Raw genomic sequence first — 22,340 nt, 5'->3', positions numbered from 1 at the left:
TTGTACTTGATCGAATAAAGCACAACACAGGGAAATACTTTGTGCAGAAACAGTGTTGTGTTACCAATTTCTCCCTGCAAGAAATTCCCAGATTATTAAATCAGTTGTACTTGACTTGCACAGTAAGTCTTGTTCTTAGTGTACTGTAAATCTTAAGACGTGCAAATCTTTGGACTCGTTATGACCTCATTTGCGAAATATGAGTCGACGGCACCACCGTCCAAATTCAACATGGTAGATGTTTAATGTCAGGGGTAGGGCGTGGCTTGTTTGGTTATCGATAAAACATTGTTGGATGATAATGCAAACAGTACACAGTACAATAACTGACATGTTTGAGATGTAAATGGTACGTTCCTTCCTGCCCCCATATAAACACTGTGCTTGTACTGCACAATACTGTAAATGCATTTACTTTTGTGATGGTTTTATTTCACAGTAGGAAGGAAAATTAATTTTCGGGTGTTTGAATTTTGACGTTGGAACATTTCTGTAGTTTCTAATTACAAAAAAACAAATTTGTTATGATTTCACAGTTAGAGGTCACCACAAAAACTTCAAAAATAAAACCACCACAAATATTTAAAGAGATACAGTACTGCATTACTCATTTACTGGTACAGAAATTGTGGGGGTGGAGTTCAATTAATGGCCGACTGGTTGGCTTAAGTTTGCTCACAAAAACGTGGGTCTCGGAAGTGCATGTGATGAAGTTGGAGGTGATCCGAAGTTGACCTATAGATCGTCGTCAGCATTTCTTACTCCAGTGCACGGCAAACTCCATAGATCACAGACAACGCATGACTTTAATGGCAGGAAGGGTAATAGGGGGCAGCCGGTTAAGCTGACCATTACAAATAATCATGATAAAAACATGACAAAGTCGTCAAATCATCTGCTGAGTCTCGGCCTGAGTTATGACAAAAGTTTTGGCAACCAATTTCCCTCAGAAGGCTTGGTGGGACTCTTCCCATAACACCACTCAGTCAACCACCATTAAAGATCTGCGGAGAATCAATAATGGTATAGCAGGTGTCGAGAAGAAGATTGGTTAAGCCATGCAGTTTTGAAGCATGGGCCTTAAACCCATTGTCATCATGACTATCGATTCATGCACCATCTTGTCGAAGCTTCTGATGGAGAAATGACAGCTTGGACGGTGTTAGACTGAAAAAAAATGATGTCGTACAAATCAGAACTGAAGTTGAAGTTAGATATAAGAGGGAAGTTTGTGCCATGCAAATGTAAGGGGTGCCGAGACATCCAACGGGTTTTGGTGGCTGGGAAACTTCCAAGGATTCAAACGGTATCTCTGTTTTTCAAACTGTTTGATTGATTGATTGATTGATTTGCAGTTGATGTATATGTAACTTTTGCGTGTTTTGAATGTCATCTTTTCAGACTGTATGTATGTGCTGTATGGATATGCCATTTTAAAATGATATAAGAGAACATTAGATATGCATAATCTGTGTGCTTGAATAGTTTGTATCAAATGGTGCGTTTTACATAGCTATGTAATTGGTTATGACACAGTTATCGACTTTCACGTGGAACTTTGAAGTTGAAACTGAAGTGTTGAATTTCATTGTTCTTCTTCTTTGACCCTGTCAGAAACATCTGTTGTCATGTGTACAGCTTGCAAGGATGCCTTTGAAATGTAGACAAAAACACTGACAGACTGTGCATATGATAGTATTGTGCCGACATTGTCAAACAAATTTGAGAAGTAGAAGTATGAGGTCTTGCACAATGGTAATGGCAAGAATTTAATTTCAAAATTTTTGACAGGTCCGCGGTGATGAAAAATATAAAAAATTTAAAGATTTATGACAGGTCCGCGGTCTAGAAAAGTTTCGAAAAATGTCAAAATTTTTGACAGGTCCGCAGGGGTGAAAAACATAAAAATTCAAAATTTTCGACAGGTCCACAGTGGTAAAAAGTATGAAAATTTCAAAATTGTTGACAGGTCTGCAGTGGTGAAAAATACGAAAATTTTCAAGATTTTCGACAAGTCTGCAGTTTTAAAAAATTTCAAAATTTTCGACAGGTCTGCAGTCACTGTGGTGGAAGATATAAGAATTTCAAAATTGTTGACAGGAGCGCACTGGTGAAAAATATACAAATTTCAAAATTTTCAACAGGTCTGTAGTTGTGAAAAATATAAAAATTTCACAATTTTCGACAGGTTGGCAGTGGTGAAAAATAGGAAAATTTTCAAGATTTTCGACAGGTCCTTGATCGAGAAAAAACAAAACAATTTCTACCTTCACATAAAGTTGTTTGAAACCATAGGTAACTGTTGTGATAAACTGGAGTGTAACTCGAGTATGTTTTGTTGTCTATAGGAGGAGAATCGCATGCTCCAGAATGAGCTGGGTCGCGTGGAAGACTTACTCGCCCAGAGCCGTGCTGAGCGTGACGAGGTCACCATCAAGTACAACGCTGTCAGCGAACGGGTAGGCACAGTTTTCATGTCTCTAACACCCTCTCACTGGACCCCCGGCACGCTGGCGCCGTCGCTGCGTCCTAAACTGGATTTGTGTTACTCTTGACTTTATAATGGGAATATCATTCAAAATGTACTAGTATGACCAAAAAGACAACAAAACATGCAAAGCTTAAAAAGATTCGTTTTTTGTCGATGAAATTCGTTGAGTGCTTTGTCAATTTGATCGGCCGCAGCGACGACGCCAGCGTGCCGCGGGTCCAGTGAGAGGGGACTCGGAATCATGGGTTACAAATAAAAACGAACATTTATATGGATTGAAAATATCATTAGGATAGCAACATTAAGGATTTATTACTGGATGACAAAGGAGACTTAGAGTCTCGTCAAATTCATAGTCTGAAACTGAAAGGACAGTTTCATAACTGAGAGAATTTTACATTATAATAACATTTCTTTTATGGAGGTCACTATTCCTGTTTTGTGTTTGACAAGACTCAAAGTCACATAAGATATGGTTTGGAAATTATTTTCAATGTCTATTCAAAATAGACATTCAACTATGAGAAGTTGTCTAGAGTCCCCTTGGATCATTGTTGTTTGATGTACAGCAGTTTTTGCGTGAATGATCTGCCAGTACAACTGGAGAAGACGACATGATTGACCAGTATAGCTTTGAAGATTTATGTCCAGTTGTATCCTAAAGAACACAGTTACATCATTGTAACTTGTTCGTCCATGCATAGAAATGGCTGAAATCTCACGATCCTCCATAATTTATGACGCGGACGCTTGCGCGGCTACCTTGGACGTGCGTGCCTTTGCTTAATGCGCTGCGATTTTTGCAACGACGCTCGAAAGTTCCGTAACATCCTTTATGGGGATGTAGATCGTTTTTCAGGACTGACAATAAAGACATCTCTACAAACAGGATCAAGCGTTTAAAGCCGATCTAAAGAGTTTTCACAGCAGCGCAGTTGGTAACTCATGCCAACAGCTGATCAATAATACAGTAGAAAAGTTAACATTCTACAGCAGCGCTTTCACGAGGGGTGCTTTAGAATAGGTCAAAGGTCACTTTAGTCTCAAGATATGCTAAACAGCCTAAAGCTTGGATCAAGACATGCTAAAGCTAAGGCATGGCAGGAAAAGGATAAAATACAAGGTCATTAATTATGAATGATCAAAAAGCTGTTAGGCTACATATGATATAAAGCTTTGACATAAAAACGGTAATATATTGTGTTCTTGGTGGGTCCGATAATTGCGTCAAATCTGTACGGTTTATCAAATATTGATTATCCAATAAATTCTTAAAGCTTGAGATGATTTCCTCGGAGTGGAAAGTCAAATGAGCCGTATTTATCTGCTTTGCAGCGTGAACTTAACAGAAGGAAAATCCGCCGTTGCCCCAGATTAAAAGTGGGATTGTTTGAACACCTTCGCTCCCCCAGGACTTTGCCCTTATTGTAATGTCAATACAGACCTTGGATACACCTCATCATTGCCACATTAAACCACCTGCTCCCTTGTAATGTGTGCCATTAACTGAAAAGTTCAGAGTTTTGACTGTTTCGCAAATTGGATTGTATTTGAAAGGACTAAGAATGTCAAACTGTAACTACGTTACCTTTGAGTATAACCTTCTTGTAAAATGGCAGCCGTGAAAGAAACAATAAGTGGCAAATGTCACAAATTATTTTCAAAGCATTCTAAAGATTAATGGCAAGTTTACATAAATACAGTAATACCCATTCAACTTGTTCTAGCACTGGTATCAGCTATTGTTTTGCATGTGGTTTGCACGCACAGTTCTAAATTGAAGAAAGTGAAAAGATTTTTCAAAGCCTCGATTACACTTGGCACACAATTTTCGTAGTCAGCATTGAATTTTCTTTTGGTACCAGTCAATTTTACATTTATTGCAGAAATGATTGTTTTTTGAAAAAGCATTTCTATAAAATTGCAGATGTAAAATATTCTCATGGTTTGACAATTCTACATTCTGACTTTCTTTGCCACCAAAGCAGTTCAATTTTATGTTCGTTATGCCCCATCATGATTCATTATCGTCAGACTTAATTAAAACAATGGTGTCTGATACCGACTCTTAACAACCTGTACACGTCTCACTTGAGTGAACAGCTAATGTTCGTCACAATCACCAATCATGGGACGTGTCTGCTCAGATTTTTATCAATACATCCCTCTATATTGCAAACGCTGGTAAAAAGGATATTTATGAATCATATATAATATAACAGCAAATATAATTCACCTTAAAATTTTAAACTAAGAATGACAGATGTTGTCGAGTATCTGGAAATGTTCCAGAATTTCCAATGAGTGGTTACTCATTATCGTTGGAACCATTTATTTCAAAATCCATAGTCAATTTTGTGTTAATTACCGTAGCACAAAGGATTTTGGCGTCCCTTGAGTATTTTTCACGCCCAAGTACTCGATAGGAGGAAAGAACCGCCTCCTAATGCGGTTGAGCTTTCAGCTAATTATGTAGCTGCTAATACAGTCAGGGCCAAGGATGTAAAAACCTACCAGGTAGTAATTAACTGCGCGGTCGCACAAGACTAGTCGGGGTGACATGGAAGGTTTGTGTGATGTCACCGTCGTCGAGACGATGTCTGACGTTGAGACGGAGATTGAAGGCGAAGACCTCGAGGTCGAGTCCGTGGCAACGGCCGATCTTCTCGCGGAGATGGAAGACATTAAGGTAATGTATCGCTGTGTGTTTGTTGAGAAATGATTATGTTATATATGTGTGTATGTACGAAAAGGGCCTCGCTAGCAAAATGGGTATTGTCACGGTCCTCTGCTAAATGGCAAAGCAGGTTGCAATGGTAATAGTACTGGTATTGTTAGCGAATAGAATATTTCTTTTGCCAAGCATCTGCATGGCAAAGAAGTATGGTTGCAGTTGAATACAATTTCACTTCACATTCTGTTTGAATTGAAAGACCTTTAGTAGTTGACTTGCAATAAAAAAAAGATTTTCTCATACGTAAACATGTACACGAAAGGGAAGTCATAAAAAAAGCTCTTAACAAGTACTGTATATAACATAATTATCCATATCATATGTGTTATAATGTGTATATCATACTGTTAATTAAAAGAAAAATTGGCTTCTTTGATGTTAGATGTTGTAATAAGCAAGTGCCAACCATTATCTTTACCATTAGAGTACCAGCAGTTGTAGTAATTAATTCAAGAGCACTGAAGCGAGAGCATAAAGGATGATGTCATACACGTTTCTGCAGACAAAGCCAGGTTCATGAAAATTGATGCAGCTAGACTTGGAGAAGTTGCAGAAGGAATGTGTGAGAGTATTATGCCCTGATCCGGTGTACAATATTTTAAAGCCATGGTTTGCCCTGATCCATGTATGTGAGGTGAAGTGGCCGTTCTTCTGCAGCTGGTGTTCTCATCGCCACGGCAACTGCAGAACAGTCCTAGCCTCCTGTTCATGGAACAAGAGAGGGCTGGACTCTACCATGGTTAGATAACGGGGGGGGGTCATAATTAATCTTTTTTGATGATAAACTTTTTTTACATAGGACCTAGTGGTAAAGCATCTTGCAAACTGCATTTCAATCTTTAAAAAAAATTCCATTGTCACAACTTAAAAAGAAGCTGAATCTTCATTCTTGCACCTTTGAAATCCTTTCAATTTGTCGTTTGAATCTTGAAAGGTAGAAAGAGAACCCTACACTCATTTGACCCTTGGTATTCAGGCCAGTCACCTTGCACTAAGGTCTACAAATTGTCCAACGGAAATAGCTTTGAGGGCTCACACATGTCAGGGACACAGTATATCACACTTCAAATAAACCAAGAAACCTTTGCCTTTCGTAGCCCTACTTAAGCGCCAAAACTAAGAATAAAAAGCCTTTAAAAGGTCTCATTGAGTTGCCCGATTCAAATGTCAACAACAGAACTTAAAATAAGCAACTGTATATATCTTAAGTATGGTTTAAGTACACTTGTTGTGATACCTGTTCGCTGGGCTTTTAGCTCAGGGTTATTAGAGCATGACAGTGTTTGGATGTCTCTGTTTTGTTTAGGTCTTGTCATCACTTATCTGATCTCTTAGAGCTAAAGCAAAATGACAACATCAGTTCTACCTAATGGCCTGTAAGTTTTTTTCCCTGAAACGCACAATGTGTATCTCACAAATGTGAATTAGACTGATTCGAGTTGAAGTTTTTCCTTGGTCTGAACGCTTGCCAAAATTTAAGCATTGTATCAGGTTGTGTTGGGTGTAAATACAAGATAGAGCATCCCCAAACAGTCAAGAGAAAGGTAGCATGTCTATGTTTGGGGAGATGGAATGTTGGATAGGGAAATATACCCAGGTCATTCTGTCTTTGCTTAACTCACATGTTTTGTTAGCTGTGTTTTTCACTCTTAATGTTTCAAAGGCAACTTGTATGCAAATTCCTTTCTGTATGTTTTTTTTCTGTGAGTGTGTGAGCACTTTTTGTTTCAATTTCCCAATTGCTTTTAAAGATTTGCATGTCCGGTTGGATGTAATTTTCAGCAGTTTTGTAACATGAAAAGATGGGTTTCATGTTACCACATGGAGTATCTAAAATTCCAGGATGTTGCTGTAGGATGTGGGTTTCAAGCACGTAAAACAATACTACAAAATTTGACTGAATTTTTAAGCACAACCCTTTGCAGCATATTAGTACAGTGTTCTATATTGTATAGCCACGTATTGTTACCACACTTCAGTTTGCATTGCTAGGGGGATTCCAAAAGGCCTTGGCTATGTCTCTTTTCTCTAAGTAAACAATTAGGATGTATCAAAAACTACCCCAGGGCAGACTCTATGAGATTATATATATCTGATGGACAATAGAGATTCGAAACAGATAAACTGATGCGCAATAGGTCAGAAGACAAAAGACTCTTCCTTTTGTATACAATTTTCTAGTCATTATACAATCTAAGATTTACTTTTTGAACGATTTTTGCCCCAAAAATAGATTTTCAAGACAAAGCCGAAATATTCCCACTGTAAGGCTATACCTCTTTCCACCTGTATTCTCAGCATTTTCACAGTACTTTACATACCTTCAGTGCATTGCTTCTTTGTTGCCTAGCAACAAGTATCGGTTGCTAAGCTACAGGGATTGGTTACTAAGTAACAAAGATGCACTATAGAATGGTTTGAGAGTTTGCAGTAGAATATGCATGCTGATGTTCTTTTCATGAAGTTAGCAGCCTAAATACTAAATGCCAGTGTTATAAAGGATTTTAGCAATTTTTTTCCACCTCGTACTAAATATTCTGCTATTCATAATCATAAGTGACAAGCAGTGTACTGTGGTGATCTTGCCTTGACTGTTTATTGAATTATAACGGCAGGAAGCCGGTAAAATACCCTCATTGATAATTTACTATGTAATAAGCAGTTCCCCCATCATGAATGGCATACATCATACTCCTTTATAGTCCTGTCATATTGGGTATTGTTGACATGGCTATGAAATGCACAGAGAGGCAGTGAAAAGGTGAAAGGTAGAAATGCATTAGAATTGGAAACGAAAAGACAGGTAATGATAGTATGATATGATCATAGTGGTGTTGGCACGTAAACATAAAGATTTGAAAGTATTTTATGGAGACATAATAAATTGTATGTAGAACTTACTAGAACAAGAAATGGAAAGCAACATAGGAACAAAGTTTGTCCAAACTATTGCTCTAAAAAAGATAATCATACCAGTACTTTTGTTTGATTTCTAGAGTTTTATATAGGAGATATTTTCAAGCATATGAAGGTATAATAGTCCAAGTTGAGACTGATAGAATGTTGCAAGCGTCAGTTCATCCATGTTTGATACCTCATGAATAATTAATCAGTTAACAGGTTGTTACCACAAAGATTATCCTGTAAATCCTGTAGGTACCATGCAGTCAATATTTTTTATAGGTTTAGAAGAACCAAAACCTTTTTTCTGATGGCGAAGTCATCTTGAGAAGTATCTTCTGTCTGAGAAAGAATATTTTCAAATTGACATTTCCTTTTTTCTCTCTAGCCTTTTTAGAGTGTACTACACTTACAAAAGTAGAACATGCATTATAACATATGGTGTGCATTTCACCTTTTTGACATGCACTAGTTAGGTTGATAGCAGAACCTTTGTTTAAACCTGAAAGGTTAGATAAATGTAAATATGTTTAACACACAGGATCTTGTACTTTAGAGATTTGGCTAAAAATATATCCATCCCAATTAACCGACTGGGTTTATAGAGCCTGTCCACGTTGACAATTTTTTATTTAGTTTTTTTACAGATGTTTACACACGAGTTCTATACTTTCCCAGCCAGTGTACTTGACCTTATTGTTAGTTAGACATCCTGGCTGTTCGTATGACACGTTCTTTGAAGTCTATATTTGCACACCCACAGACTTGTCCTAGCAGCGTGACTTGTGAATTCTTCTCAGCTATAGCCCTCTCAAACCCTCCGCAAAGATATACGTGCTTTTCGGATTTAGAGAATTGAGACCTGAATTGCAACACGTAATCCTCTTGGGACTCTTTTGTTTGCACGTCCCTTACCTTTAACTTGCCCGTCCAATGAGAAGGCTTGTAGCATGAATATTAAGTAGGCACAGGGGTGAACGGGGTTAGGTGTTTGCAGCTGTGAATGGCTTTGAGAGGACCCCCCATGAAGGGGGGACGCTATGGGTTGTCCTGGGCCTGCCCGGCATTTGCATAATGAATACACCTGTATCTGGTGACCCGACGCGCAGAGAATGTAGTGTTATGTTTCCCAGCATTGTTTCGCCGTTTACTTTTCAATGGTAACAGAGACGCGTAAGGGTAGTGGCATAATTAACGCGGGTACAATACGCTGGTTTGACTCAGAGTGCTTGGAGGACAGCTAGTGCCGACAGTGCAGAGCTGGTCAAAATGAGCGAGGATCTGTCAGCGTCAGGGTTTGTGAGGAAGCGGGTGCAGCGGGCAAGTAGCACACACACTCAGGAACACTCTTGTGCCGCCGTCATGTCAGAATATATTGTACTTAGTGTCACATGCGAGATGAAAGATTGTAAGTCAGCGAACAGGAACTTACAATGCATTCGAGGTCGAATGCTTGGAAACATCTCTTTCAATATTTCCTCAATCTACCTCAAAAAACTTCTTTGAACTTTAAAGTATGTTTACTGATAAAGTAATCCTGATATTCAAGAAGCAAGAACTTCAGTTATCCCTTAGCAATAGCCTTTTACACAAGTTTTTGTTTACAAGTTGGTAAGGCCCTATTTTTGAGCATGAAACGTGATACAGTAATTTGTTATGAAGCTTGGCGATGCTAGGCTCACCTTTATAGTGATTGGCAGCCTTAGTTGTAAAAGGACAATGACTTTGACTTAGTGAGCTAGGGTCATACAGGTTCGTAGCAGAGTGTAGGTCTGAGCAGTTCAGTTCTCGTCCAGTGAAAGCGTAGCTTAGCTTCTTAGTACAATCCCTCTTCAAACAAGGCAAGCTGCTCAAATGTTTTGTGTTGGTAAAACGATCGATATCCCAAGCCAGGGAGTCAGATTTTAAGAGCTCTCTGCCTTTAAAAGGACTGGGCTAAAACTACAGCCATTTCACGGGACGTACTTGAGTTAGAAAAGAAAAGAAAAATGTTTTTAAGGTCAGATAAAAGGTTAACAGTGTATTTGATGGCTTTCCCTGTTAACTTTGGCAGTAAATTTTCTGTCTAGTTCATTGAAACCTTTGCTGAAATAACAGCTTGGTGTTTTTAGATGTTTTATAGGAAATTAGTATTTGAAATTGTTACAGAAGTTCAGATGCAGTGGATAGAATGGGAAAAGTTTTTTCTACAACACATAAAGTTTTGTTGGAAAGATTCAGCTTAATCAAAATATGTTTTATACCTATTATCAAAACATCAATATGAGAGGAATGGTAACATTGAATGTATTTTGATTTTCAACAATTTTAGCTTGAGAGATTGTTTCAAGTGAAGGGAGGTGCGCCGCTCTCAAATGAGGAGGTACATATGGTTTATTAGCTGTCGGTTTTGGCATCCATATTTTCCTTACCATTCACAACTGCTGTCTGTAAATACTCAAAATCTCCATCTCTGTTTCTGTGAACGTCTTGTGTTTCGTATTTGCTATCTCTATAAAACTGATATTTTATCAATGCTATGAAACAGACAACATACAAATTTTCTGACTTTCACGAAATGATGCCTCTGTAAGGTTATATAGCACTTTCAGTACTACTGTATGTTTTTATGGATTCTTGTAAAAGTTTGCAGATCTTAATCTTTTTTGCTGTGAACTAACAGTGTGTAATAAACACTTATTTCATTCACAACAATTTGCATGCCATAGTTGGAACAGGAAGGCTTGGAGACATGGGAGAACCCATGGGAGAAAATTTCCACGGTAACCGTTACCATAGCAACAGCGTAGATGCTGCATGCTTCAGAAATGTGGTAGATATAGGCCGTAGGTCGCATGAGCATGCCTGAAAGTTTTGCATGACAGCTGCGATTCAAAGTCGCTCTAGCTTATAATATGTAAATAGTTACCTTTGACAACAATGTTTAGTGTATAGTGAAAGTTTAAAGACAATTGCACTGATAATTTCTTAAGTATGTACGGGAGTTTGACATCTTTTAGATGAGAATTTTGAGTCTTTTAATGAAAGATGAATTTTTCTGCAAGGATAATTCAAATCAGGAAAAAATTACATGGTATTCTTATAGACTATTAGAAACATTAGTGACTATAGTCAAATCCTTTGATAACAATTTCCCATAGTCAGCCATCTAGTAACATTAGTGAGACTAGAAATTAAAAGACAACCATGTTCTAATCCTCTCTCTCCTCGTTTCCCAATAAATTCTAGCTCGAAAAAGCCTTGGCGTTTGAAAGTACCTACCACAAGAAGGCCCGAGAACGGATTTCAGCGGTAATAAGAGACTCACAAAAACTTCATTAAAAATGCATCTCGCTGGATTTTCCCATCTACTTTCTTTTTGTGATGCCTTGTGTATGTAGGGATTAGTGGGTCAAAGCCAGAGGTCTCGTGATGTTTGCTTTTTGCCCTTAAATAGCAGAAGATGATGGTGTTGGCCTCTAGATTTTGAGTGTCGATAGCACAATCATACAGTGTTGGTGGCATGTCCGTAGCAAGCGTGGTTGCATGCATGCATGCATAGAATTCAGGAAAAAAATATAAGATTGCAACAGAAAAGGCATTCACTCAATTGAATAAAACAGTATAATTTGTACATAGCCCTATTACATTATGTTGTTATAAGACCTCATCAATTTGATTTCTTGGTTAACGGATTTTTATTTTCCCCCCCAAAAAAATCTTAGAAAAAAAAAATCATGAAAACAGAAGGCGGGGCCAGCCTTCTGTTTTCATGATTTTTTTCTGAATTTTTTTTTTTTGAAAATAAAAATCTGTTAACCAAGAAATTGAATTGGTGTGGCCTAAGTATTAAAACTGATTCTTCAGGAGCCATCATATTTTTATATATTAATATTAATATCTTAGCAGTTTAAAGGGATTAGGTTGGCTTTGACACCAGTCCTTGTTTTCTTCTCGACAAGTTAAGTGAAGTTTTGAAGGAAATGGAAAAAGAGTCTCTAGACAGAACAATCCTGGATCTGAGGAACCAACAGTTACAAGAGATGCTGGCTGAGGTAATGGACTAAACATAACGTCTTAGAAATCCACCATTTGCCAAATTTTAAGATCTACATGACATTGTATAGTCTCTCTCGCAGTCACTTCAAGTAGTGAAAAAAGGCATCTACTATTTGCATTTAGTGCATGAGTAATTAAATTGTACAGGAAACTAATTTTGGACTTGTCACCCTTGATGTATGTGAGGAAAAGGAATAGTCACTACAAAAAATGGGAAAAAAAGGAAATTTAATCTATTATTTGCATTTAGTGCATGATTTTTAAATCATTCAGGAAACTAATTATGGACTTATTGCACTTGATGTACATGTAGTTGGAAAAGAAATAGTCACTACAAATAATGGAAAAAAAGGAATCTATTAGTATATTTAGTGCATGAGTTTTAAATCGTTCAGGAAACTAATTATGGACTTATCATTCTTGATATACGGACAGTTGGAAAAGGAATAGTCACTACAAATAATGGAAAAAAGGAATCTATTATTTGTATTTAGTGCATGAGTTTTAAATCGTACAGGAAAACTAATTTTGGACTTATCATTCTTGACGTATGGACAGTTGGAAAAGGAATAGTCACTACAAATAATGGAAAAAAAAGGAATCTATTTTTTGCATTTAGTGCATGAGTTTTAAATCATTCAGGAAACTAATTGTGGATTATCGTTCTTGCTATATGGACAGTTGGAAAAGGAATACCTGCTTGTTTGTGATGACAAGAGTCAGGAGTGTGCCGCCCTGACAGAAGAGAACACTATGCTACTAGAACAGGTACATGTACTCTTAGTCTATCAAGCTTCTACAGGATCAGATTAGTCACAAACTTAATCCCAGTATTAAGTAGATTACAATGTCACTCTAACTTACTGCAATAGCTCAAAACAGTGACAACTCTTACTATATATCTGTTACAATGCCTTGGTAAGCATCATTACTGAAATGCAGATTGATTTTGCCAGTATATGATATTATAAGAGCAGGCTATTAGCTAGCAGAGCGTCAGAGTGTCTTTTGGACGCCCAACGCAAACTTTTAGCAAAGAGAGACACTTACTTCTACTCATGTCTGACTTGTAGTTAGAAAAGGAACACAGTGATAAGAAGATGTTCCAACAAGAGTGCAAGAACCTCACGACTAAGACTGCTCAACAGCAGACACAACTCGAGGAGGTAAACAGCAGAAGGCATCATCATTTCATTCCTTAAAGGAAACCCAAGCAATATTAGGGCCCAAAAATCGGATGTTGAAAGTCAATCTATTTAGTCATTTCTGAACATGATTAGTTCAAACAACACTATCATAGTGTATAGCAACGTCCATGATGCAAAAATGCAACGTTGTTGTGATGTGAAATCTCACTGAAAATCGTGGCTGGAGTTTTTGTAGACTCGCAAAATTAAGGGGGTCATCATACAGCACGATTTTGCATGGTTTTAGGGTATTACGCAAATGTGCTAAACAACGAATGTTAGTAAATGTCACTACCATAAAGATTTCAGCATTTTTTTATTTCCATTTTTTGGGCCCTAATATTGCTTTGGTTGCCCTTAATAGACAGTGATTTTCCATTTTTCCCTACATCTATTCTTGTCTGTCAGCAATCTTCATCAAATCTTTCCCTTCTTTTAGCTGAATAAACAGAAGGAAGACTTGGAAGACGAAAGACACGAGTTAGAAACTAAGAAATTCCAACAAGGTGTTCTAGAAGAAAGAATACAAGAGGTACATCCCTGCATTAAATAACATGAAATACATTTTTCTCATTCATCAAATTTTCAAGCATTTTAGGATACGATGGTTCTTTTTAATCTTTTGAGATAGTAGAGAAAAGCCTAACACTAAATGGTCTTGACTCTATTGTAGTTGGAACATGACTTGGAAAGTAACAGGAAAGAGATGGAAGAATCAACAAGACTCAATAAAGAGTTGCAAGAAAAAGTAGACGAGGTACATCTAACCTATGACGTTTGGTAGTATAGTAGCTTTATATCCTTTCCTGGCAGAATTATCGAAAGAAATTCTAAGAGTATATTCCTCATGATTTCTAGCTAAGATTGCTGTTAACCCTAGAATTGAGCTACTAAGGCTTCACGGTCACAGTAGAGATACAAAGTAGACGCAGTCTATATTTAGAGCTAAGAAAACCCACCACAGGCCATTGACTCTAAAGATTTGTATGTGCAAGGCATCTTATCCACCCTTGGCTGGTTCCCTATGTCCTATAGACACAGAGCTTAACCTTCTACACACTTAACTATGGAGGACTTTAAAGTCACGCCTCAAGAAAAGACACCCTTGTGCCACTGCTATGTCAAAGGCTTTAGTTTAAAGCTACGCTTCAAAGCTGTAGGATTCAATTTAAAGGCTAGGGCTTTAAAGTCGAAGTGGTCTACAGGAATTTAGTGTAGTTTTTAAAGCTTAAAAAACATCTAATTCTATAGAACTTCTCTTAACCTCTTAAGAACATAACGTAGAAGCATAACACATAAAATGTAGAAAATGCAGTACTATAGAAAGTTTGTAAACCATAGGTTCTGTGAAAAGTATGTCTACAGTACTTAAGATCTTTTTTCAAGACGTCTTAGCCCACTAAGAACCAGTCTTTTTCTGACTGTTTTTGTGTGTGATATCTCGACTGTGTCTTAGCTGGAGCATGACCTCCGTCGCAAGTCACAAGAGTGCTGCAACATGGAGTTAGTCAACTCTGAGATAGAGGAGAAATTGGAACAGGTCAACTTCATTTCATTGTGAACTTATAAAATATTTATTCCATAGATTATAGAGACATATATTTGTCTGAGAGAGAGGAGAAGTTGGAACAGGTTAACTTAATAGTCAACTTATGAAATAATTTCTTCATTCCATGGATTAGAGACTGAAGTATTTTCTTTGAGATAGAGGAAAAATCAAACAGGTCAACTTTATGAAATAATTTCTTCATTCCATAGATTAAAGAAAAATTTTTCTCCAATGTCCCAGTAAATAAATAATTTGCCAAGAGCAATACCAGAACTAATAAGAGCTAAAATAGAATAAGATAAAGCAAAATAAAGATATATCTATTAGAAATGAATATCTTACTCTCTTTCATTTAATTCTGAGGTAAGCGTCGCAATATGTTGTAATTGCTTTTCTCTTGAATCTACTCAAGTATAGATTTTTAAAATGGTTCATAAATCTGTTACAAGTTCTTGTCTTTTTTCCATCACTTCAGAATCTGTACTAATGCCGATGACTTGTGTGGTTGGATGTTTAGGTTCAGGAGAATTTAGCAGTCAGTAAGCGACAATGCCAATCCCTGGCGGCACAGAAAGCCCAGCTACAGAGTGTTGTGGAAGAGGTACTAACACTGCATGTACAACTTTATCCTATAACTAACAGTACGTGGGTAATGTCAGGGCATATACGGTATCAGTCTGAGAAGTTTTTGGTTCAAAATAGCAAAGTGAAGAGTTTGACGCAACAAAGCTGACTTTCATTGTCAAATTACCATTTAAAAGTGAGAGATTTCTGGTAACCAATATGCACTTTACTATAACGAAAACTGCTGATATTATATGCCTTTACGTTAGCTTGTACATGTACTATATTCTTGTGCCACTCTTCTGTGTCTGTTTCTAAATAATATAGAGATATAGTTGTAGAAGACTTAGAATTCATAACTTTTTCAGATTTTCTGTCAACCTGTTAGACTGAGAACATACACAATTCTTGTTCATCCACAACACTCTAGCTCAAACTAGGGCAAACCACTTAACTCTAAATTAGATTATGTTGATTAGTTGATGTTGTTACACGGTTTCAAGTTTTCTCATGTTTGTGATAATCGAGGCACCTGTATTTCCGTCCCACCCAAGCTAGAGGTAAAGGTGGAGGAGTCCCCGCGCCAGGCTACTGAGAAGATGCTAGAACAGTATGAAGAGCTCGAACATAGGTTACAAGAGGTGACTGGCTTGTGTACTGATCATATATTCGTGTCATGGTCATGGGTCCTTTTCCCTGCCCCCCTCCCCACCTTCAACATTTGCCTTGTCGTTTTGCTGTAACAGTTACAGTTTTTTGTTTGTTTTCAACAGCAATTTGATTTCTGTTCCAGTTTATACATCCGTGTATCATTCTCTGCTGTAAAGTTGGTCATAAACCGATTATTGTGTATGTCAATGGAAAAATCGTTGTTGAAAAAATAGAACAGTTTTGTGCTGCACTCGGATGTTCTAGACAAAATTCATACTAACGAGGAAAAGGGCCCATTGTCATGTCCATTACATAGTTAAGGTATACATGTATGTTTATATACATGTATGCATTAGTAATACAGATAAAGGATCATCTTTTAGACAGTAGATATGATAGATTGTGTGCAAATGTAGGCTCTTACTACTAGACAGTAGATCTAGTTGTAGGATCAAATTTTCTAACTGAAGTGAAGTGTATAAACTGTGTTACTATACCTTACTCTTGGGAATTTATCCTTTACTCCTGTTGTAACTAGCTCTTTAGTCACATTTTTGAAATGTAAGACTTACTATTATAACTTAACTCAGTGTCCGTCACGCAAAGGGTCATATAAATGGACAAATATAAATGGCAAAATGCAATATCATAATGCCATAAGCAATAACCTTATCATATTGTAACAGCATAATCATTTGTAATCACCGATTATATAGCTAGGACAGTCAAAATAAGATCCAACCAATATAAAACAGCAATCGTATAAACTACATTAAAGCTGGTCTCATGTCCACAAGTTCTCTTCAAAGAACTTTAAAGCAAATATAAAATCATGCTTAACGTCCTGTCTACTCTCCCAATGTGGAGATTGTCAGACTCTACGAAAGACAACAACTCCCCACGCTATCACAGTGTCCTCCCATCTCCCAATGCCTTCCTACGTTCCCGCGCTGGCCGCAAACGTGTGCGACATTTCCCGGTTTCCCACACAACCCTCCTTGTTCCTATCGTAAAGCTGGACCAGGTGCTCAAGTGGGAGGAAGAGGTACGGGCGCAAGAAGCCGCAAAACGAGAAGAACTCGAGGTCGAGAAGGAACGACTCTCAAACAAAATCAATGAGGTGACTATCGTGTGCTATCTGGGTCAATTGAAATAAAGACGTCAATAGTTATGATTTTTCCTGATATGTATGATAAGAGATTGGCAACACACTATGCACTAGTGCGATCTAAGCTTGTACGCATCTATAGCCAGCTTGACATGTCTTCATACTACCAAGATAGTATACTGGAGTATATATCTTAAAAAGAAACATTTACTGATTCAGAACGTAGATGAAAGTTAGACATCCAGGTGATTCTTCAAGTTTTCTTCAAGATTGCAATATTGAAAATGAGTTGCAAAGACATCATTTTAGACTCTAGTAAATGTTCCGAAGCAACATCACATGGTATGTACATGACTACTAGTACTACCACTAGGTATTTTTGCACAGTTTGGAATTAGGCGGGGAGGGGGGCGGGGAATTATTTCTTCACAGACAATGCACCAATTTGTAATGTTTTTCCTACCAGTTGGAGTCCCAACTAGACTGGGAGCACAACGCTCGGGAACGAACCGTTTCCGAGCTACGCTTTGCACAAATGACAATCGAGAAGAAACAGCTCAAAATACAAGAGGTATAATCTAGTCACCACGCTTGTGTGCTGTTCTCTGTGTGTGTGTGTCTTCTCAACGTTCATACAAAGACATTTTTGGCGACGCCTCAGGGGCGAGCCAAATGGTATAGTATTGTGTGCAATTTGTTGTTATTATATGAATGCATAACTAATGAACACATAATGCTGTGAGGCATCACCTTGTAAAAGCTGAATGTACATGGCAAAATCTTTGCTATTTTCTGAGTGCGAGTCACTGAAAGTGAGGCTTACTGTGCATCTCTTCCTAGTTGGAAAAGGTCATAGACGGACAGAACAAGGAAAACCAGAGGAATGTCCGAGAGATTAACTCCATGAGACATGACATCGAGAGCAAGGAGGAGGAGGTCAAGGAGGTATCCAAGAAAACTTACTCCTTGCAAACTTCTTGAAAGAGACTGGATCTCTTCTTAGTGTAGTAGTTTGTGATGCGGCTTTATTTGATGCTGTGTGGCAACTAATGTTTCAAAATGTTTAAGCTGGAATGTAGAAAAAAATCAACATAACAGGAAGATGTCTAGATATTATTGAAGTCAGTGTTAAAGACTAGCGTTCTTGCTTGAAAGTATCTGTAACTCGTGACTGTATACCTCCCGAACCCTCTATAGTTGGAACAACAACTTTCTCAGTGCGGACAGGAGATAGAAAAAGGGTCGCGGGAAATCAAGGCCATGAACTTTAGGAGCAGCAAACAGGAGGACCAAATCAAAGAGGTGCAATGATGATAACGATCATAACAAAATTAACGATCATTTGCCATCACTAAAATTCCTCCAGATGTCACCTTAAAGATTAAAGGCTATTCCATCTTAAAGTTTCAGAAGGTGGGCTAGAAACCTTTATTAATTAAAAACTTATGGTCAGGTAACCGCCATAACTTTAAAGAGGAATGTCACATTTTAAACACCCTCTGATGTTTTGAGATGGAATAGCGCACCGCATTTTGTTGCTCACGATTAAACCACATCACCGGTTTTTGTGCAGTGTATTTTCTCCTCCCTCGTGTGAAAGATTAAAACTTAAGTCACGTTTCACTTATTATTTCTTTGTGGTGTTGAATCTCACAGTGTGCTGTGTACCTTAAAGTTTGCTGCCATGTTTTTCCAAGTTCATCTTAATGCGCGTTGTATTTATCATGAAGAATAGAATGACGAAGAAAGGCTACATATATTTTTCCTTTTGTAGCTGGAACATCGCACGAAGAGGGACTCACGCGAGATCCAATCTCTGAATCTCAAAAATGAAAACCTCCAAAAACAGATCGAAGAGGTATAATAAAGAGAGTGTCTTGTGTCTTTGTGTCTTTATTCTAATACAATTAGTTTATGTCATAGCCTTACCCATCTTAAAGACGTTTGCCTTTCTTGTATCCAAGCGTAGCTTTTTGCGATATGCGAATACGTAAGAAAAAGACATCAAAAGTCGAGAAATCTTTTGATGTCCGTTTTCTCCTCTTTTCCTCTTCTGTCAGCTGAAACAATTTCTGGCAGAGGAAAAGGGAGAAAAGGACCAGAAAACACGCGACGTCCAAGGTCGCGACCAAGATATCAAGCGCAAGAATCGTGAGATTTCAGCCTTGCAAGCTGAGAAGCAGGAACTGGAAACAAAAATAGACGAGGTATCTTAGACTCTACAGAAAAATCCGGACATATCTATTATTACCTTTTATCTTTTCTTTGGTTTCTTTGTTACTGTTTTCTTCTTGGAGAGTGCAAATCTCCTACATGTCATTGACTTATAAATCAGTCTCTACCAGGCTTCTTGGGTTATAGAAAAATGTAAATTTGGCCAAATTGAGAGAATAGTACTGTAAATGTAGAAATAGTCGCGGTGGTTTAATGTTCGCGGTTTAAGCGGCGACTGTTTTACCGCAAACTTAAAACCACCGCGAACACCCCATTTTTCACCTTAGCGCGAAATAAAAACCATGTGAACTTAAATGCATTTACAGAAACTGGCTACCTAATTTCTCTGGCAAGTTATTTTCCCAATTAGGCAATTTCTTACAGCAACAAAAGGAGTCTGGAAGAGCCAATTTTCACCAGAAATAGTAAGAAATGAAGGTGATCAGTTGGCGGAATCAGCACGTTTTTTTATCGTACCTCCGTAGCTGGAGCAGCTCCTGAAGCATGAGACCGGGGAGCGTGAACGGGAGACGACGGAGAGTAAGAGCCTGGCCGGGCAGAACATCGAGCTGCGCCGTAAGCTGGAGGACGAGCACGCCAACTACAAGCGTAAGCTCCAGGCCTACCAGGACGGGCAGCAGCGCCAGGCTCAGCTTGTGCAGAAGCTGCAAAGCAAGGTTTGTTACCTCTTTTCATATTTACACATACAGGGTTCGAAATTCAGTCAAACCGTCCTGTACAAATAACAAGTTAGATACAAAGCTGCAAAGCAAGGTTTGTTACCTTTCGTGATATTTACACACAGGTTCGAAATACAGTCAAAGCTGTACAAATGGCAAGCTAGTTTCATGTACGTTAAGGACATCCTAGCCAATGCAGGGCTCGAAATTCTTTTTTGGAAATAGGTGCACTGGTGCACCCAACCAAAAATCTTAATTGCACAGAAAGAATTTTGGGTGCACCACATAGGATCATAAAGTTGAATGTCAGCAAAACATATGTTTGACGATTCTGCCTCTCTGAAGAACTTCAATCCGTAATTCCATCCAGATTTCAAATTTCAACCAAGTAATATACATGTAGGTTATATTGCTTTTTCAAGAATATTCTGTATGCTAGTTACAAGAGAACCGTTACCCAGTATAGAGTACAAGAACATCTATTTGCACCAGTGCACCCACAGTCAAAAATTAGGTGCACAGCTCCAATTTTGGGTGCACACAGATGCACATGCACCCACTATTTTGAGCCCTACAATGTGACCACTTTTTGGTGGTCCCTTAGGTCATTTTTTTCCTACCGTCACAAGCATTCATCCAGTCTATACTGACCACCTGTCCACATAGATCAGATTTTGTTGGTCCCCTGGGTAGTCTTCTTGGGCAGTTTTGACTGTACTTTATTTCTGTTTTCTACGATATTGGATTTGTCATACTGACCCTTCATTCTTTTTGCTTGCCAAAGTGCAAGCTGGTTAAATTCTTTTCTGCAATCTCAACATTTTTTCTGCTAATTGAAGATAACAGGTGGCTTTTTGAGCCCTGATGTATGACAATTATTAATCAAATCTATGATATTGAGTTATTAGGTTTCCATGGTTACTCAAACAATGGGAGTTTGTCAGCCCAGGCTTTTGAGGCATTTCTATACATTCAACTCATTTTGACTAAATACTAAATGCTGGAAACCAGAAGCATTTCTCTGATTATTTCGAGCTTCTGTCGTTATGGCAGTCAGAAATATGGCTTTGAAAATATGCATATTGCACATTCCTTCATAGTAGCAAAAAGAACTGGGATATGAATTCTATCCTTAAAAACAAATGTTGAAAAAGAGAGATGTTGGACACAATGTTGCAAGGATTTGTTTGGATGGTTTTAATCAAAAAGTAAAACTGTTACTAAAACATTTCAAAAATTGTAAAATTATAAAAGACGTTGATATCTTAACAAAAAACACATGCAAGATCTATTGCCCAAATATTGTTACAGTGTACAATGTATGACTTGTCTTTTTTAGTACTTTGTTCAGATCTGGCTTTATCATAGTAATGTTATAGTCAGAATGAAATGATCCCTAGCTTGTTTTCCGTCCAAACTCAACTGTCGCGAAGAGTGTTTTCTTTTTCGCACTGTGGATCGTTGTTAACGCCGGAACATGAATGTATAGCCTTGAATGTGGCGTCTGTTTTTCTGTGTCTTGTTGGTTTCTGCTTTTTTTGTTTTCTTTTGGATCACGACGTGGCTCATTGTGGCATGCCTCAAATGATGCCAAGCAGGCTTTCATCACGGCCCCAGCTTTTCACGAAGTTGTGTTTTCTCAAAACATCCCAAGCTTTGAGGTACTTGAAGAAACGGATCGACCTCTCACGAGCGACCTTTATTCCGTTGTTGCCCATAGTTTCGCACAGAATGCAAAGTGCAAGCAAAAACTGTGCCAAAAACTTTCATTAAACACATTTTCTTTCACCTCAAAAACAATTTTGTACCAGAAGACTTGTTACAATAAAAGAACATAGCCATGAAATGACAACTTGTATCTTTTCTGCTTTAATATCATTTAATATAACATACAAGTTGTTTTTCTGCTGTATTTTAATCTTGTTTTGAGCAGAAAATTGTACTCAAACATCTCAGCTGACTGACAGCCTCTCAGGTGGTCCTTGTTGCCAAGGAGACCAAATTGTTTACTGTTGCTAGGAGACAGACTCCCCAGCAAACAGGTGGTCGCTTTGTACTGTTATTTTTCAAGCCAGCTGAAGAGAATGAAAAAAACATTTTGTTGTGTATTTTTCAAGATTGATGTTTTGAAATGCTGCAGACAAACTATTGTGACTCAAATTTTCCCCCTTATACATCACTAACTAGTAATTATGGACAAATTCATATCTAAAACATGGCACA

The 22,340-nt window shown here is 37.9% G+C and overlaps 2 protein-coding genes and 2 long non-coding RNA genes across 4 annotated transcripts in view; all 4 read left to right on the top strand.

Moving 5' to 3' along the window:
* The window catches only part of LOC136443379 (rootletin-like), a 75,275-nt gene that overhangs the window by 15,181 nt on the left and 37,754 nt on the right, over positions 1–22,340 (top strand). Inside the window, exons 3-4 of the mRNA XM_066440600.1 lie at positions 2,349–2,459; positions 19,923–20,114. Coding sequence (XP_066296697.1) covers positions 2,349–2,459; positions 19,923–20,114 — 303 coding nt within the window. The remainder of the gene's footprint in view (positions 1–2,348; positions 2,460–19,922; positions 20,115–22,340) is intronic.
* Positions 8,946–11,557, top strand: LOC136443728 (uncharacterized). Its single transcript, XR_010757199.1, has 4 exons — positions 8,946–9,446; positions 10,438–10,488; positions 10,835–10,888; positions 11,355–11,557. It is a non-coding gene; the product is annotated as an uncharacterized lncRNA (long non-coding RNA).
* On the top strand, positions 11,906–13,386 carry LOC136442812 (uncharacterized). The gene is made up of 3 exons (XR_010757058.1): positions 11,906–12,160; positions 12,846–12,932; positions 13,238–13,386. It is a non-coding gene; the product is annotated as an uncharacterized lncRNA (long non-coding RNA).
* LOC136443378 (tropomyosin-like) lies at positions 16,975–18,634 on the top strand. Its single transcript, XM_066440599.1, has 4 exons — positions 16,975–17,235; positions 17,690–17,794; positions 18,064–18,168; positions 18,421–18,634. The coding sequence occupies exons 1-4, from the start codon at positions 16,975–16,977 to the stop codon at positions 18,532–18,534; spliced, it is 585 nt and encodes a 194-aa protein (XP_066296696.1). The 3' UTR covers positions 18,535–18,634.

This window comes from Branchiostoma lanceolatum, chromosome 10, assembly GCF_035083965.1.
Source record: "Branchiostoma lanceolatum isolate klBraLanc5 chromosome 10, klBraLanc5.hap2, whole genome shotgun sequence".
Lineage (NCBI taxonomy): Eukaryota > Metazoa > Chordata > Leptocardii > Amphioxiformes > Branchiostomatidae > Branchiostoma > Branchiostoma lanceolatum.
Note: the sequence above shows the minus strand (reverse complement) of the source record. Positions and strands in the feature narration are given on the sequence as shown.